At 42.0% G+C, this 18,758-nt stretch overlaps 1 protein-coding gene across 7 annotated transcripts in view; it reads left to right on the top strand.

The window, feature by feature from the left end:
* The first annotated feature begins 1,087 nt into the window (after positions 1 to 1,087).
* Positions 1,088 to 18,758, top strand: part of LOC140724897 (MAPK/MAK/MRK overlapping kinase-like) — a 109,534-nt gene continuing 91,863 nt past the window's right edge. For 5 of the 7 annotated variants that reach the window (XR_012098209.1, XR_012098208.1, XR_012098211.1 and 2 more), the window contains exons 1-3: positions 1,089 to 1,313; positions 1,554 to 1,668; positions 18,221 to 18,310. Coding sequence is in view for 2 of the 7 variants with exons in the window: in XM_073039653.1 (XP_072895754.1) it covers positions 1,307 to 1,313; positions 1,554 to 1,668; positions 18,221 to 18,310 (212 nt within the window). In the remaining 5 variants the exon portion in view is untranslated. Of the gene's footprint in view, positions 1,314 to 1,553; positions 1,669 to 3,392; positions 3,490 to 18,220; positions 18,311 to 18,758 lie in introns of those variants that run through there. The other 2 variants (XM_073039654.1, XR_012098212.1) reach the window with 2 other exon arrangements.

Here is an 18,758-nt window from a genome sequence, read left to right on the forward strand (position 1 = left end):
GTGGGGGTCTTTGATAGTGGACGCTTCTTTCTTGTGGCAGTTCTCCATGTAAACATACTCAATGGTGGAGAGGGCTTTGCTTGAGATGGACTATCCTGTATGCACCACTTTCCAGAGTTTTTTCCATTTGTCCATCACTCATTTGATGTGACCATTTGCTTGTCAGATCATTTACTTGTTTCTATTGAATGCTCTTATTACACAACTAGCAAACTTTATTTATATTTGTTGTTTCTGTTGCTTCTTCGCACTATTTGTGGAGTTGCCCTGAGCAGTACATCACTGATAAAATGTAAAAATAAACAAAAACATTAAAAGATATGAAGATGAAGCAAGAACATTAGGCCAAACAGTACTTTATAAAACCTGATGGTTAGGTATACATATCCTAATTTTGGAAATTTTACTACTTTATTTCATACACTGAAATGTCCACATCCTTGGTCCAGGTATCAAACTCTGTCAAACATTTGGCCTACAGTTCTAACTGAGCATTCTTAGGCACACTCCTGTCTTGCCAATCTGAGGCTTTGTCAGTCTTTAAGAAGAGAATGCAAAAAGAATTATAGTCATCTACAACTCAGTAAATCTCATTTTAAAGAAGCAATTAAAATACATGGAAAAAGGAAGATAATGGGAAAAAAATGAAGCAGGAACGGACTGAGGAAGGAAGGAAATAACATGGGAAAAGAATAATCAAGAATTGGTTCCTTTAAGGCATAATCTGATTGTTCTATGTTGGGCATTGCTTTCAATGGGTGCTCAAATAAGGATATTTCGTAGTAAAATTATCATGCTTTGCGGTTAAAAGCTGATCATATTTGGTGGATCACCATACAGTAATCTTATTATTTGATTCGGCTTCATTTAGATGAGATTACTGTTGCTAAGGTGGTGAAATCAGTGATTCATTCCTTCATGCAGGACTCCTGATGGATGGAGTTTCAGCTGCGTAATTTTTTTCGGCGTGTGCTCCGAGCCCGCACAATACCAACCACTTAAAATATCGAATCTTTAGTTTTCGATGCCTCCACCCCAACGATTGATCTTGAAATGTCAAGCGTTCGAGGGAGCGTGGCCCGTCGGTTGCCGGGGTCCACCTCGGCCTTGTCGTACCTGCGTCCGCTGGGCCGGACAGGCGTGCCCGGTTACCAGGGCGACCAGATGACGAGATGGCAGCGAGCAGCCGGCGCCCTTTCTTCTTGGTCGGCTCCTCCTCGCTGCCCGAGCCTCCTTCGAGAGATTTTACACAGACAACAGCACCAAACCTCAGAAATGATTTCACACTTTAAACCGTGAACCGACGATGAATGGTAAGATGATATTTACTCAGAAAGAGAACAAGAAGCAGCAGAGGACGCGGGTACTGTTACGCCGGCATCGTCTGCCATCTTGTGTACACCTGAGCGTGTGTGTGTGTGTGTGCAAAACGGTCGGTGAAGATTTATTACCTTATGGTCCAAGGACATAGGGATGGTGTGAATTAAAAGTCAAATGGCTTACATTTGTTGCAAACTAGTGTTTTGTTTAATGAAGTGCTTTTTCTCCCCAAGACTATTGCCTGATAGCAAAAATAGGCGAAGGAACGTTTTCAGAGGTCTGGAAAGCACAAAGCTTAAAAGATGGGACCTACTACGCCTGTAAAAAGATGAAACAGTATTTCGAAAGGTAAATTCAAATTAATGTAGCCATACTGTTATGAAATGTTAATAATTACGTTTACTTAAACCACCGTGAACCTCCATTGATTATATAAATCTTGGAGCTGTCTTTGTCGAACTGATATTTGATTCATATAGTACCTAATTATTTACAGAACAGTATTTGGTATAAGGAAATGTTTACATGTGAGTGTTTTTCTTAAATCAGAATATATTTTGATGTTGGCAAAGACAAGTTAATAGCAGTAATTTTTAAAATTATTATTACTTGTTAATCACAGACAACATTTTGTTTAGCCTGAAGATATGTGATTACATGTGTTAGGGCTTTCTAAAATTTCAAGTACAATATATGGAGGCATGAATCTCCCAGCATCACTTAACTTATACCTAGTTGTTGAGGTAGTAAAAGTATACATGAAAAACAAAAACACAAACAAAAGAAACTGCTTGGATTTATTTCTCAGGTCAGCCATCAACTGTGGAAAGAAACAAAGGTTTAAGGGCAATAACCCTTTATCACTGTAGTACTGGAAAAGTTTTTAAAGGGTATTTTATTTTACTGAAAGAACAAAAGGGATGTCTCTGATAAATTAAGATTATCTGGGTGACATGGGTGCTTTCAATGCTCCCTAGTTAATCATGGCTAATCTGTTTGGATGAGTGTAAACAGAGGACAGCCAGAGAAAATTAAATAAACTGGAACAGATGAGGAACATGGCAATTATTGAAAATCCAAAATAAAAGAGAATGCCGGAAATACTTTGTATTTGTGGGGAGAGAGAAAAGTCAGTGTTATGGATCAATGATCTGGCATCAGAACTGTCCAGTCCTGACACAGAAAGGAAAAACTTGTTACCTAAAACATTTAATTCCTTGTTGAGTGTCAAGAGGTGGCTTTATTGCATGATGATTTTTGCTTTTGTTCAATCTGCAGGTGTGACTTTAAGTTTCCAATTGCCTGGCACCTTAATTTTCAATTCCATTCTCACTCTGATGTGTTTCTAGCTTCCTGTATTGTCTTGATAAGACTTGATGTAGGTTTGATGACCAGCACCTTATCTTCTATCTAAACATATTGCAGCCTTTATGACTCAATATCAAGTATATTAAATTTATATATCACATTTTTTCTGTTTGTGTATGAGTGGGCCATATCATCCACATGAATTGACTTTATTTCTTACATCTTTCACATACGTGAGGAGTAAAAATCTTTATCTTGCGTCTCCATCTAACTGTGCAACGTGCAATTTATAGTAATTTGTAATAAATAGGATGTACAACAGGACAATCAATATAGCATAGAAATACAGTTGTATCAGTGTGAATTAATCAGTCTGATGGCCTGGTGGAAGAAGCTGTCCCAGAGCCTGTTGATCCTGGCTTTTATGCTGTAGTGCCGTTTCCTGGATGGTAGTAGCTGGAACAGTTTGTGGCTGGGGTGACTCAGGTCCCCAATGATCCTTTGGGCCCTTTTTACACATCTGTCTCTGTAAATGTCCTGAATAGTGGGAAGTTCACATCTACAGATGCGCTGGGCTGTCCACACCACTCTCTACAGAGTCCTGTGATTGAGGGAAGTACAGTTCCCATACCAGGCAGTGATACAGCCAGTCAGGATGCTCTCAATTGTGCCCCTGTAGAAAGCTGTTAGGATTTGGGTACTCATGCCAAACTACTTCAAACGTCTGAGGTGAAAGAGATGCTCTTGTGCTTTTTTCACCACACAGTATGTGCAGTCCATGTGAGATCCTTGGTGATGTGTGTGCCGAGGAATTTAAAGCTGTTCACCTTCTCAACCCCGGATCCGTTGATGTCAACAGGGGTAAGCCTGTCTCCATTCCTCCTGTAATCCACAACCAGCTCCTTTGTTTTTGCAACATTGAGGGGAGAGGTTGATTTCTTGACACCACTGTGTCAGGGTGATGACTGGCTCTGTAGGCTGCCTTATTATTATTTGAGATTAGGCTAATCAATGTAGTATTGTCAGCAAATTTAATTAGCAGATTGGAGCTGTGCATGGCGACACAGTCATGGGTATACAGAGAGTAAAGGAAGGGGCTCCTGTATTGAGAGTCAGAGGGGTGGAGGTGAGGAAGCCCACTCTAAACACCTGCCGGAAATCTGACAGGAAGTCCAGGATGTAGCTGCACAAGACAGGGTAAAGGCAGAGGTCTCTGAGCTTCTTGTCAAATCTGGAGAGAATTATGGTGTTGAATGCTGAACTGTAATCCAAGAACAGTACTCTCACATGAGCATCCTTCTTCTCCAGATGTGTAACAACAGAGTGAAGGGCTGTGGCTATTGTGCCAACTGTGTAATAGTTGTGTTGGTAGGCAAATTGTAGGGGTCCAGTGTGGGTGGTAGCATGCTGCAGATGTAGTCCTTGACCAGCCTCCCAAAGCATTTGCTTATTATTGAGGTGTTATTAATTTGTTATTAATTCAAGTTTTCCCTTTCTGCAGACACTGTCAAATTTGCTGGCCCTTTCTAACATTCTCCTCTGATTTTAGATCTTTGTAGCAGCTCTTACAATTTCACACTTTTACATGTCTGTTTTTCCCCCTCCCCATTAAGCTATCTACCAGACAACTTCATAAACAACATGTTACCACAGCAGCCCTGGCTTGGCCCTATCAATGATATTTCCTTCGGCTTATCCATCCCTCCTGTACTTTCTCAACAATTTGAAATTGGACTAGAACTCTGATAATCTGACAACCTAGTGATTTTGTTGTTGCCAGACTAGCATGTTGAATATTACTAATACTGGATGTTAATTCTTATTAATGAATGAACACATACTTAATTTACCCTTTTTAGATGTAACACTTAGTATAATAGATTTTCCAGTATACCAGATGAGTTTAGAGGGAGGAGGGAAAGGAGGGGGGGGGTCAATGAGGTACTGGTATGGTTTTTTTTAGGGGAACAGAGCTGTGGTATGTTTATAAGAAGCGTGTAAAAAGGTTTCTGTCTGTTTATAAGAAGCATGAAAATGTGGTCCTGGTGTGTTTTAGGAGGAACAATGAATAGCCTCTGGTGTATTTATAAGGTGTGTGGTAATGGGACTCCTATCACTTTGTAATGTTACGAAAACCCCGTAACCAGGTAACTTACCAGCAAAGATAAATGGATCAGCTGAGTCGGATGCTACTATTTTCAACCGTTTTATTCAACAAGGGCACAAACGTATGGTTAATACAAAACATTCAGATCATCAAAACTCAATCTAAAACACCGGTGTAATAATAATCATTCAAAACACAAGCTCGATCGTCGTCTAGGGGTAATGTAGATTTTATATCGTTCACTGGATATCTAAAAGTCTTTTAGATCACGGCAGTTTCACTTAGTTGCCGGCGGAAGTGTCGCGTTGGTGCACTTTTAGTTAGAAAGACAGAGAACATGAAGCATTTACCCGACAGGTTTTCCAACCTGTAGGAGGTAGTCGGAAGTCTCGTTGGGGGAATGGACTCTCATCTGTGGCTTCCCCTGTAGCTAGGCCGTCTTCCGTGGTGAAGTCGCCAATCCCAGGCAAGGGAAGGACGCACACGAACCCCACCACCGGCTGTAGCTATTAAAACGTTGTCGCAGGATTTCTAGTGTTTCTCCTTCGTGTGTTTCCTTGGTGCATCTGAGGGTCCTCCCCTCAGACCCGCCTTTATACTTCTTCACGGGATCGCAGGTGTCAATCAAGTTGCAGGTAATGCGATCTCTCTCTCAACCAGCCCACTTTGCCCGAGGGCTTTTCAGGTGGTCTCCATGAGCCAATAGTCAAAGTCACTTTTATTCTGCTTCTTGGGAGAACATGGTCTTTCGCACGTCTCTCTCTCTTGGGTCAGTTGACCCCCCTTAACTAGAGTTCTTGCGATTTTCACAAAGGAGGGGGCCAACGGCATAACACCTCCCCCCATAATGGGTTTTTAACCAGCGGTTAAAAACAGGTTGACACAGGAATTTTTTTTTTTTTTTTGAATCTACATACTACACAAGCTTTTCTCTTCACAGAGTACTACTGTTATACATTCAAGTCAGTATCTAAACAGGTAACAAGTACAGTGCCCCTTTTCTTTAATACCTTAACCTCATGTGCCATACTAACGCCTGGTAGCATCAAACTTCAGCTCAATAACCACCTTATTTATTTGCTTTCTTCAGCAACATAACTAAGGAGGTGTGATCTTAGCTTACATACATCTACAAAGGTTCATGCAAAAGACAAATTTTTATGCTACTTTCAAACTTAACAGTCAAGCTTCCATGGGTGTTGTCTTTATTATTCACATACTTTGTCAAAATCCCTTAAAACTGGCTTCTGCTATTTTAAAAATCGCGTCCCCATTAACCCTCGCCTTTTTTCCGGTTAATTCCCTCGTGGCGATCTTGGGCACCCTGGCGAAATAGGCTTTCGCCCGCTCCTTTCATAGGAGTTATTTTATCAGCGTGTTCCAAACTTAGACCACCCAATTCCTTAATTTTAGGCAATTTGTCGTTTTTCTCTTCAGGACCCGTCATGCTATTAGTTTCCAATTTAAGATCCGCAAGCGATCTCGCTTTGTTCAGACAGCATTTCAAATTCTGCCTTTTCACACCACACTCTGGAATAACAATAGCGTGTGGGGCCCCTTTACCTTCCAACTCAACCTGTAATTGATTCACAGGCTTTGTGGTACCAAGCCATTGTCTCTGTAGCCTGGTTGCTGCTTTTGATATCAGTCCAGCCTTTAAATTTTCTTCATTCAATTTGGGAACTACACATCCCCCTTTCCCTTGAGTTCCGTGACTAGGTTCAGCACCATGTGTATCCCCATCTTGGACACACTCAAACGGGACATTGGCCTCTTCCAGGTTTTCAACACCCGTACCTTTTCCAAATTCTAACGTCCCCCCCTCCTTCCAGTAACTCTCCAGGCAGCCCCCTGTTGGGGAAGGCGCAACCCTGCGAGCTGAAACAACCTCCTCGGCCATGTCAGCTGACTTCTCCACAGCAAGGATACCCTTCTCCTCTAAGACTGCCCTCATTTCACTCTCGGGACCATCGAGAACATCTTTAGAACTCTCAACTTCTCCAAACAATTCTGCCAAACCAGACAGATCAACCACGTCCAACTCTGGACGTTTTAACAGCTTTATCCGTTTCTCATCTTTATTTCCTACCTCTAGGACCTTTCTCTTCACTAAGGGGGGAGCTATCTCCTCGCCCTTACCCCCTTTTACTTTACTACCTTCCGTTTTACCACCCTCTGAACCCTCGTGGTGTAGGGTCGGTAAAAACGTCTGGGCCAATTTCAAACTGCGCGCTGTCCCAGCCGCCGCTCTCGACAGGCTGCGAGTGACCGCGCATGCGCGATAGCTCGGGGACTCCATGGGCGGGGCCTCAACTATCAGGGCGGTTCCCATCTTCCCACCCGCGAGGTCATTACCCAACAGGAAGTCCACGCCCTCCCCCGGTAACTCCGGCAGGACTCCTAGCTCCACAGGTCTCGACACCAACTCGCAATCGAGAAAGACCCTATGCAGAGGCACGACCGCAGTCTGGTTCCCGATTCCTCTCAGGGCAACCTCCCCCGTCCGAGGGCCGAAATTTAACACATTACGGCTAATTAACGATAGTTCCGCCCCCGTGTCTCTCCAAATTCGTACGGGGATGGGGGGGTCCCCTTCCCTCAAAGACACGGTTCCTTCGGAACTAAATGTCTCCCGCCCCTCCGGTACTCCATCTACCTGGGGCCCTCTTGTCAACTTCCTGATTACCACTGCACGCCCGATAGGGGTCGCTGCTCTCTCCCTCTCTGGCTCCTTTCTCGGAGCAAAGCATTTTGATGCAATATGTCCCACCTTTCCACAATTAAAACAGTTTAAACCAGGAGATCTCCAGGTTTCCTGTCTGTTATCCTCACTTTTTGTGCTAGCTCCCGGCGGAGTTTCTCCCTTAGCCGGCGGACTTTCCCTACCATTCCGACGGTCTCTCGGGTAACTTTTTGGCGAGGAAAACTTTGTCTTGTGGGTTAGGGCATATTCATCTGCGAGCCTAGCCATCTCTGAGATGGACTGATTCGTCCTCTCATTTAAATACATTCGGATCTCTTCCGGAACGCAACCTTTAAATTCCTCAATCAAAACTAACTCCCTGAGACGTCCATAATCCTCGGCCACCTTTTCAGCTGTGCACCAACGGTCCAAGAGCACACCCTTCTCATGGGCTAGCTCGGTATACGTTTGATTCCACCCTCTTTTTAAATTTCGGAACCTTTGTCTATACGCCTCAGGTACTAACTCGTAACCTCGGAGAATGGCCTCCTTTACTTGAGCATAATTTCCGTCCCTTTCCGGGGGCAGCGCGGTATATACCCGCTGTGCTTTTCCTCGTAACACACTTTGTAACAACGCCACCCATTGCTCTCTGGGCCACTGCTGATTCCCTGCCACCTTTTCAAAAAGCAAGAAATAACTATCAACATCCGTCTCCTCGAACGGGGGGACCAACCTCAACGCCCGACTAATATCAAACCCCTCCTCTCTCTCTTGCCCTTGAGTTCTTCGCTCTTGCTTTCGCCTGTCCAGCTCCAATTCATGGCTCCTTTGTTTCTCTTTCTCTTCTGCTTCTGCTTCTAGCTGCTTTAGTTTGAACACATGCTCTCTTTCCACAGCCCTTTCCTGTGCGGCTCTCTCGGCTTCTTTTTCCCTCTCAGCTCTCTCTGCAGCCTTCTCAGCTGCTTCTACTTCTAGCTGCTTTATTTTAAACTCATGTTCCAGCCTTGCTTTCTCCAACTCTGCCTGATTTGTCCCACTCACTAATCTCCTTTCGGGAATTTTTTCCAACTCCTCAGCTGCAAACACCTTCTTCCCAATGTAATGCTGTTGTATGACCCTTCGCACTTCCTGCTTTTTCATTGCTGGCTTCACCGCTGTGAGGTCTAATGCCTGCGCCAAATTTACCAATTCTGATTTTGTAGCCTTCCCTAGCGCCTCTACCGTCGGGTTTCTCCTAAATTCCTCCACATCCATCTTTGCTGGTTTCCCGTCTGGCTACCTGCGTAACCAGATTTAAGTTTGGACTTACAGCCCGATTCACTGACCCTCCCGTTTGGTTTCAAATCCGGGATGAGAACCCCACTTGTTACGAAAACCCCGTAACCAGGTAACTTACCAGCAAAGATAGATGGATCAGCTGAGTCGGATGCTACTATTTTCAACCGTTTTATTCAACAAGGGCACAAACGTATGGTTAATACAAAACATTCAGATCATCAAAACTCAATCTAAAACACCGGTGTAATAATAATCATTCAAAACACAAGCTCGATCGTCGTCTAGGGGTAATGTAGATTTTATATCGTTCACTGGATATCTAAAAGTCTTTTAGATCACGGCAGTTTCACTTAGTTGCCGGCGGAAGTGTCGCGTTGGTGCACTTTTAGTTAGAAAGACAGAGAACATGAAGCATTTACCCGACAGGTTTTCCAACCTGTAGGAGGTAGTCGGAAGTCTCGTTGGGGGAACGGACTCTCATCTGTGGCTTCCCCTGTAGCTAGGCCGTCTTCCGTGGTGAAGTCGCCAATCCCAGGCAAGGGAAGGACGCACACGAACCCCACCACCGGCTGTAGCTATTAAAACGCTGTCGCAGGATTTCTAGCGTTTCTCCTTCGTGTGTTTCCTTGGTGCATCTGAGGGTCCTCCCCTCAGACCCGCCTTTATACTTCTTCACGGGATCGCAGGTGTCAATCAAGTTGCAGGTAATGCGATCTCTCTCTCAACCAGCCCACTTTGCCCGAGGGCTTTTCAGGTGGTCTCCATGAGACAATAGTCAAAGTCACTTTTATTCTGCTTCTTGGGAGAACGTGGTCTTTCGCACGTCTCTCTCTCTTGGGTCAGTTGACCCCCCTTAACTAGAGTTCTTGCGATTTTCACAAAGGAGGGGGCCAACGGCATAACAGTAAGGACTATGGAAATGGGAGCCCAATGAATTTAAGAGGAGTGTGGGAATGGCTTCTAGGTAGTGCACTCTTGGAGTTTTACTGTAACTTGTTTTTTTGCTTCTGCTGTTTTGACAAAGGGTCTCTGACATGAAATGTTAACTTTGTTTTACTGTCTATTGCATTAATATAGCAAGTTGGTTACTCCTTTCTGATCTAGTACGGTGGATTCCAGTTAATTGGGACACAGTGGGACCAGTACATTTTGGCCCAATTATGTGGCAGTCCTAAGTTTCTTGGAAAGTGTTAAGGATGCCTATTTTTAAAAAAAAGACAAACTACATTTTAACTGGGTAATGAATTATGTATTTAAATGAAATGCAGAGCAAAATAGAAAACTATCAATACTACTATAGTACTATAAAACTATAGTTTCGATTAGTTAATGATGGAGGAATACATCCACTGTACGCTGCTGTGGTGAATAAAATCATCGTAGATACGTAGTATAGATATTGGACAGCCTTCATGCAATGCTTTCAATGATTGCATTCTCCAAATCTTCATTTTTATTGTAACATTCGAGATAATTGTCGATACCTTCAAATTCTTTGTAGTCCCTAACTTGGTGAAGTAGTGAAATCATTTCATTTTCATTCCTGGCCATTTCTAGCATCTCCAAGCCTGAATGCTTGAAATTGCAGTGATCAAAACAATTCCAAATTATCTTATTACTTATTTCTCACCAACTGTCAGTTTCAGAACACAAACACGTAATTGATGCTATTTAAAAAGTTCACTCTAAGCACTGTATAGTGTTTGACTGCCGCACAAATATACGCAACTGACACTAGTTAACAACTTTGGCAATGGTCTCCTGTCCAAATTAAGTGGCATAATGTTCCAAATAAACAAAAGGAATCCTGGCTACTTTGTCATTTATATTTTGTTCTTTAAGAGTTGATCAAAAGAGGCCGCTGTCCCGATTAACCAATGGCCCAGTTAATCACACAAAGATCCTGTGTGACCAACCTCACCCTATAACTCAGGCCCTGTAGTCTAGGCAGCATCCTTGTGAATTTCTTCTGCACCCTCTCCTTTCTGACAATGTGTTTCCTTTAACAGGATGACCAAAACTGCACACAATACTGCAAGTACAACCTTGCCAATAACTTGTATAATTGCAATATCATGTCCTGCTCCTTAAATAGCACGTCGATTGGGAAAATCAGATTGGTAATGGATCTCAAGAGAGTGAGTTTGTTGAATGCCTATGAGATGGCTTTTTAGAACAGTTTATCATTGAGCCTACGAGGGGATCAGCTAATCTGGATTGGGTGTTTTGTAATGAACCGGATGCAATTAGGGAGCTTAAGGTAAAAGAGCCCTTAGGAGCCAGTGATCACGATATGACTGAGTTCAACTTGAAATTTGATAGGGAGAAAGTAAAGTCTGATGCAGCAGTGTTTCAGTGGAGTAAAGGAAATTACAGTGGTATGAGAGGGGAGTTGGCCAAAGTAAATTGGAAGGAGCTGCTGGTAGGGTTGACAGCAGAGCATCAATCGTGTAAGTTTCTGGGGAAAAAAGATGTATTACAAAAACAAAGAAATACTCAAATGGCAAAATAGTACAGCTGTGCTTGACAAAGAAAGTCAAAGCTATTGTAAAAACAAATGAGAGGACATACAACAAAGCAAAATTCTTGGCAAGATAGAGCATTGGGAAGGTTTTAAAAACCTACAAAGAGCAACTAAATTAATCATTAGAAGGAAGAAGATAAAATATGAAAGCAAGCTAGCAAACAATATCAAATTGGATAGTAAAAGCTTTTTCAGGTATGTTTTTTAAAAAAAAAGAGATGAGAGTGGATATAGGTGAGCTAAATGAGTATTTTGCATTAGTCTTCACTGTGGAAGACATTAGCAGTGTGCCAGATGTTGTAGTGTGTGAAGGAAGAGAAGTGAGTGCAGTTATTATCACAAGGGAGAAGATGCTCAAAAAGTTGAAAGGCCTAAGGGTACATAAGTTACCTGGACCAGATGAACTGCACCCTAGGGTTCTGAAGAGGTGGTGGTAGAGATTGTGGAGGCATTAGTAATGATCTTTCAAAAATCATTGGACTCTGGCATGGAAGATGTTGGAGTCAATTGTTAAGGATGAGGTTATGGAATACTTGGTGACACAGAACAATATAGGACAAAATCAGCATGGTTTCCTTAAGGGAAAATCTTGCCTGACAAACCTGTTGGAATTCTTTGAGGAATTATAAGTAGGATAGATAGAGGATGCATATTTGGACTTTCAGAAGGCCTTTGACAAGATGCCACACATGAAGCTGCTTACCAAGTTAAAAGCCCAAGGTATTACAGGACAGTTACTAACATGGTTAGAGCATTGGCTGATTGGTAGGAGGCATTGAGTGGGAACAAAAGGATCCTTGTCTGGTTGGCTACCAGTCGCCAGTGGTGTTCCGCAGGTGTCGGTATTGTGACTGCTTTTTATGCTGTATATAAATGATTTAGATGATGGAATAGATGGCTTTGCTTCAAATTTGCAGATGATACGAAGATTGTTGTAGGGGCAGGTCATGTTGAGGAAACAGGAAGGCTGCAGGAGTTCTCAGATTAGAAGAATGGACAAGAAAGCAGCCAATGTTGGAAGATGCATGGTCATGAGCTTTGGTAGTAGAAATAAATGTGCAAACTGTTTTCTAAAAGGGGAGAAAATCCAAAAATCTGAGATGTAAAGGAACTTGGGAGCCCTTGTGCAGAACACCCTAAAGGTTAACTTGCAGGTTGAGTTGGTGGTGCAGAAGGCAAATGCAAAGTTAGCATTCATTTCAAGAGGTCTTGATTACAAGAGCAGGGATTTGATGCTAAGGCTTTATAAGGCACTGGTGAGGCAGCACCTTGTGTATTGTGAACAGTTTTGGGCTCCTCATCTAAGAAAAGATGTGCTGGCATTGGAGAGGATCCAGAGACAGTTCACAAGGATGATTCTGGGAATGAAAGGGTTATCATACAAGGAACCCAGATGGCTCTGGGTCTGTACTCACTGGAATTTAGAAGGATGAGGGGGATCTCATTGAAACTTTTGGAATGTTGAAAAGGCCTAGACAGAGCAGATGTGGAAAGGATTTTTCCCATGGTGGAGGAGTCTAGGACAAGGGGGCACAGTCTCAGGACTTAGGGACATCTATTTAAAACAGAGTTGCAGGGAAATTTCTTTATCTAGAGGATGGTGATTTTGTGGAATTTGTTACCACAGGCAGTTGTGGAGGCCAGGTCGTTGGATGTATTTAAGGCAGAGACTGATAGGTTCTGGTTTAGGCACGGCATCAAAGGTTATGGGGAGAAGGCTGGGGAATGTTGTGGAGTGGGGGGGAGAAGAAAAGGATCAGCTATGATCAAAATGCCAAATTCTGCTCCTGTGTCTTATGGTCTACAGATCTCCTTAATGATAAGGCCAGCATGCAGACACTTCCTTTACCACCCTATCTACTTCTGCTACCACTTTCAGTGAAAATTGCACTTGTACTCCCATGTTCCGCTGTTCCACAACACTTGGCAGTGCCCTGCCATTCACTGAATTTACAAGTCCTACCTTGTTTTGACAAAATGCTGGGGGAGCTCAGCAGGTCAGGGAGCATCTTTAGAAAAAGAGTACAGTCGATGCTTCAGGCCGAGACCCTTCAGCACAAGTTTGCACAAGTATTCGCCTCCTTCAAATCAGTATTTAGTAGATGTACCTTTGGCAGCTGTTACAGCCTCGAGTCAGTTTGAGTAGGTCTCTATGAGCTTTGCGCATCTGGACACTGCAATTTCTTGCCATTCTATTTTACAAAACTGCTTAAGTCAGATTTCATTGGGATTGTGAATGAACATCCCTTTTCAAGTCCAACCACAAATTCTTAATAGGATTGAGGTGGACTCTGATTTGGCCACTCCAGGACATTAACTTTGTTTTTAAACCATTCTTGTGTAGCTTTGGCTTTATGCTTGGGGTCATTGTCTTGCTGGAAAACAAATCTTCTCCCAAGTGGCAATTATCTTGCAGACTGCATCAGGTTTTCCTCCAGGATTTCCCTGTATTTTGCTGCATTCATTTTACCCTCTACGTTCACAAGCCTTCCAGGGCCTGCTGCAGTGAAGCAGCCCCACAGCATGATGCAGCCATCACCTTTCTTCAAGGTAGGGATGTTTTTGATGATAAGTGATGTTTGGCTTCAGGCAAACATAACATTTAGTCTGATGGCTAAAAAGTTCAATTTTGGTTTCATCAGACCTCATAACCTTCTTTCAGCTGACTTCAGAGTCTCCCTCATGACTTCTGACAAACTCTAGCCAAGATTTCATGTGAGATTTTTTTCAACAGTCGCTTTTTCTTTACCACTGTCTTGTAAAGCTGTGACTGGTAAAGGACCCAGACAATAGTTGTTGTATGTACAGTCTCTCCTGTCTCAGCCACTGAAGCTTGTACGTCCTCCAGAGTTGTCATAGGTCTCTTGGTGGCCTCCCTCACTAGTCCCCTTCTTATACTGTCACTAAGTTTTTGAGGATGACTTGCTCTAGGCAGATTTACAGCCGTGCCATATTCTTTCCATTAACTGATTGACTAACTGTACTCCAAGGGATATTCAGTGACTTGGAAATTTTCTTGTATCCATCTCCTGACTTGTGCTTTTCAATAACCTTTTTGCAGAGTTGCTTGGAGTGTTCTTTTTGTCATCATTGTGTTATTTTTGCCAGGATAGTGAATCACCAGCACTTCAGTATGCATATGATCCAAGACCTCACTTGTCCTCATCAGGTGATCAGCAGTGGAGAGGGTCAGAACTTTAAATTCTTCGGTGTTATCATTTTGGAGGACCTCTCCTGGACCTAGCACGTATGTGCAATTATAAAGAAAGCATGGCAGTGTTTTTATTTCCTTAGAAATTTGTGAAGATTCGTCATGAAGTCTAAAACTTTTCAAGCTTCTATTGATGTGTGGTTGAAGAGTGCAGTGATTGGGTGCTTCGCAGCCTGCTATGGAAACACTAATGCCCTTGAACAGAAAATCTTACAAAAAGAGATGGAGACTGCCTAGTCTATCACAGGTAAAGTATGCCCACCCCCAACTGAGGACATTGACACAGAATGTTGTCACAGGAAAGCAGCATCCATAATCAGGGACCCCCTTTACCCAGGCAATACTCTCTTCTTGCTGCTGCCATCAGGAAAAATGGTACAGGAGCCTCAGGACTCACAGCACCAGATGCAGGAACAGTTATTACAGGCAGTCCCCGGGTTACGTACGAGTTCCATTCCTGAGTCCGTCTTTAAGTCGAATTTGTACGTAAGTCGGAACAAGTACATCCGGTATTATTTAGCGTCATTTAGTCAAACGTTTGTCTTAGTATATAGTATATATTTTACCTTTCTATGCATATAAAACACTTAAGAACCGTATGTATTCCAATAATTAAACCACTGCGTTGCTTAGTATTAATTGTAGTTTTCATCGGGGCAGGGCGTTTCACATGCTCCATTATTCTCACTTTATCCGTATCCTTTAAAATTGTTCCGATCATTGACCGACTGCAGCCTAATGCTTTTCCAATGACCGATGGCGTTTCACCTCTTTCCAAATGCTTATTGTTTCCACATTATTTTCAATCGCGATTGCTTCCCGTCAATGGAACAGAAACACTGCGGGCAGCGGGTCCCAACCTGCACCAGCTGCTGAGGTCCACTGGGTCCTAAGGACAACAGCACTGAGACAGGTTAAATGGGACAAGTGGGGGCTGTGCTGGATTTGGATATTTGATCCTCCGCAATATTCCGCATGGGAATTCAAACTGGAGGTGGCAGTGTTTTTTTTTTTACAAGGTGGAGTTGCAGGCTCGACATCAACCCAGCATGGACGGTACGGGAGTCACTGGATCGACATCAACCCGGTACGGGAGCGGTCTGACACTAAATCGAACTTGGGAACCTCCGTTCTCTAGCCCAGTGCTCATCTGACTGCGCCACCAGCATACCGGAATGGGAGGGGGGGGGCGGAGTCAGGGTGAATCTTACTAAGAAAAATTTAAGCTAAATACAAAGTTAAACACTCAACACAGTTACACCGGCAAAGACTTAAAATGGCGGATGGCATTGCGATCCGACATAAAATGGTGGATGGCATTGCGATCTGACATAAAATGGCGGATGGCGTTCTCCTTCCTCAGTTCGTAAGTACAAGTTGTCCGTAAGTCGGACATTCGTAACTCGGGGATTACCTGTATTCCTCAACCATCAGGTTCTTGAACCAGAGGGGATAGCTTCACTCAACTTCATTAACCCCATCACTGAACTGTTCCCACAAACTATGGACTCACCTTCAAAGACTGTTCATCTCAATTTCTTAATATTTATTGCTTATTTATTATTTTTATTATTGTTTCTTTTTTATCTTTTTGTATTTGCACAGTTTGTTGCTTTTTTCACACTGGTTGTTCAGTGGTCTTTAATTGATTTTATAACAGTTATTGGATTTATTGTGAATGCCACAAGAAAATGAATCTCAGTTGTATATGGTGACATATATGTACTTGGATAATTTCCTTTAAACTTCAAACTACTAATTGCAATCATTGGTGAACACCAAGGAGAAATAAACATTAAAAATCTCAGTCATCTCCTATGGCTCCATATATGGGCAGTCCTGATGGTCTTTAAGAGGATGTAGTCCCTCCATAGTCACCCTTGTATTTTTAATATAGCTGAAGTAACTCTTGGCAATATTTTGGAGTGGCATAGTAGTGTAAGTTAGTGTAACGCTTTACAGCACCAGTCAACGTGGTTCAATTCCTGCCGCTGTCTGTAAGAAATTTGTATGTTCTCCCAGTGACTGCATTGCTTTCCTCTGAGTGTTCTGGTTTCCCCACTCAGTCCAAAAACATATGGGCAGTAAGTTGTGGGTTGGTGTTGGACCATGCCACCACTTGCAGGCTTCTCCCAGCACATTCTCAGATTGTGTTGGTTGTTGACTCAAATGGTGCATTTCATTGTATGTTTCAATGTTTCAGTGTACATGTGACAAATAAAGCTAATTTTTTTTTATTCTTTTTAACCCTGCCTGCCAAATGTATCTCACATCTTGTTTTTTATTTCCCTGTATATTTTCTCTCTTAAGCCTGGCATTAAATATTTTATATTTATTGAGGGAATTGTTCACAACCAGCTGCTTAAATGTGATATATCCTCCCTTTATATTTCTTACCAGAGCTTCACTATATCTTGTCAAACAGGTTTTCCTGAACTTGGTATATCTAACCCCATCTTAACAGAAATATGCTGCCTCTGGTCTCTTGATATGATCCTTTTAAAAGCCACGCACTTGTCAAATGTTCCTTTGCCCTCCTGTGATGATTTGAAAAAATCTGGACTTTCATTTCCCTACCTGAAAATCCTTTGTGTCTTTATTTTTGAGTAGACAATATGATTAATCTAGTCTTCTAGGTCATGGTAACTTAGTAATTCAATTCAAATCATTGAAATCTAGTCCACTTCTGTGTATTTTCATTAGATAGTACATTAAAAACCATTGAAAATGATCAATATTAGATTAAATTATCAACTTCCTCTAGGGGTGCAAGGAATAAAGACTTAATTTCTTCAATCTTTCCTTATAACTGAGGTCCTCCAGTCTTGGCCATATCCATGTAAATCTTCTCTGTACTCTTTCAATCTTATTTACATCTTTCCTGTAGGTAGGTGACCAAAACTGCACACAATACTCCAAATTAGGCCCCACCAGTATCTTGTAATCTTCTAGATGCTTGAAATCCAAAGCAACATGCCAAAAACTGCAGGTTTGGCAGTATCACGGGGGGAAATCGACAGTGGAGGTTTTGAGCCAAGAACCTTCAATAGGATCGGAAAGAAAGACTGGATTCTTTGGGGGACTAAATGAGCACCTAAACCACTATAGAAATAGTTGCTCATTTAAGATGCACAGAATGGCTATACTATAGCTGCCAATGCAACTCTGGATAGCCATTGTATACCAGACCCTTACCCTTTTTAGTGGTGGGGTGGCAATATGGCTCTATCAAAAGAGGTGTGAGTTATCCTTCTGTCCATTAGCCTGCAGGTCCCTCTTGGGCATCTGCTTAGCCATACCCCCCCACCCCAATCAGGATCATTTGAAGACATGGGAGTAGGTGGTAGATGATCATATGAGCAGCTGGTGCATATCACAAGTCCTGGCTATGTGACAGTTGACACTAGATAGACAGTCTCTGAAGAGTAGTGATAATGGCTGGGTCACCCATCTTGTAAAGACATTGCCCAGAAGGCGGCAATGGCAAACTATTTCTGTAGAAGAATTTGCCAAAAATTATCATAGTCACCATGATAACCACGGCATACAACACAGAACATGATGATGAAGACCAGACCCTTAAAATATAAATAAATAGTTTCACAATTTCTACAGATAAATCAAGCCATTTTTATTGTTTGAAAAGGTTTGAGAAAATGTCATATAAGTTATTGGAATCTTGAAAATTAATTTGATGTTTATAAACTGTACAGTTCATGATTACAAATAATGTCTGAACCAGTTTTCCCCTGTTATCATTGTTTTGTGTTCAAATTTTGGAATTAGCTTAGAGGAAGTGAACAATCTACGTGAAATTCAAGCTATGCGCAGACTGAGCTTACATCCTAATATTCTTCAGCTACATGATGTGGCTTTGTAAGTAGTTTTTTGTAAATGTATTTTATAATTAAACATAAAATGTAATATAAACTTGGTTATCGATTTAACTGTTTATACTTGTGCTTAATTTGGATTACTAACCAAAACATCTGAATCTGGAGTATATATTGCATTTCATTTAGCATGACATCTAATGCATATTTCAACATTGTTTATGCTCAGCAATACATTCAAATTTTATGAATGTTTTTCATCCACATCTAGAATTTGCCCATTGCATCCTTGCTCAGAGCTGAGAGCTGTGGTAAATTGGTGTTATTCCGTAGAAGAATTAACCACATTTTAAATATAACCTTTTGTTTTGGAAGATCTTTAAATGTTGAATATACAATGCATTCACTATTTCTGTAATGCTAATAACTAAGTATTTCTATATATGATAGAAAAATTGTAGATGCTGGAAATCCAAAGCAGCACACACAAA

Source organism: Hemitrygon akajei, chromosome 3, assembly GCF_048418815.1.
Source record: "Hemitrygon akajei chromosome 3, sHemAka1.3, whole genome shotgun sequence".
In the NCBI taxonomy this organism is placed as follows: domain Eukaryota; kingdom Metazoa; phylum Chordata; class Chondrichthyes; order Myliobatiformes; family Dasyatidae; genus Hemitrygon; species Hemitrygon akajei.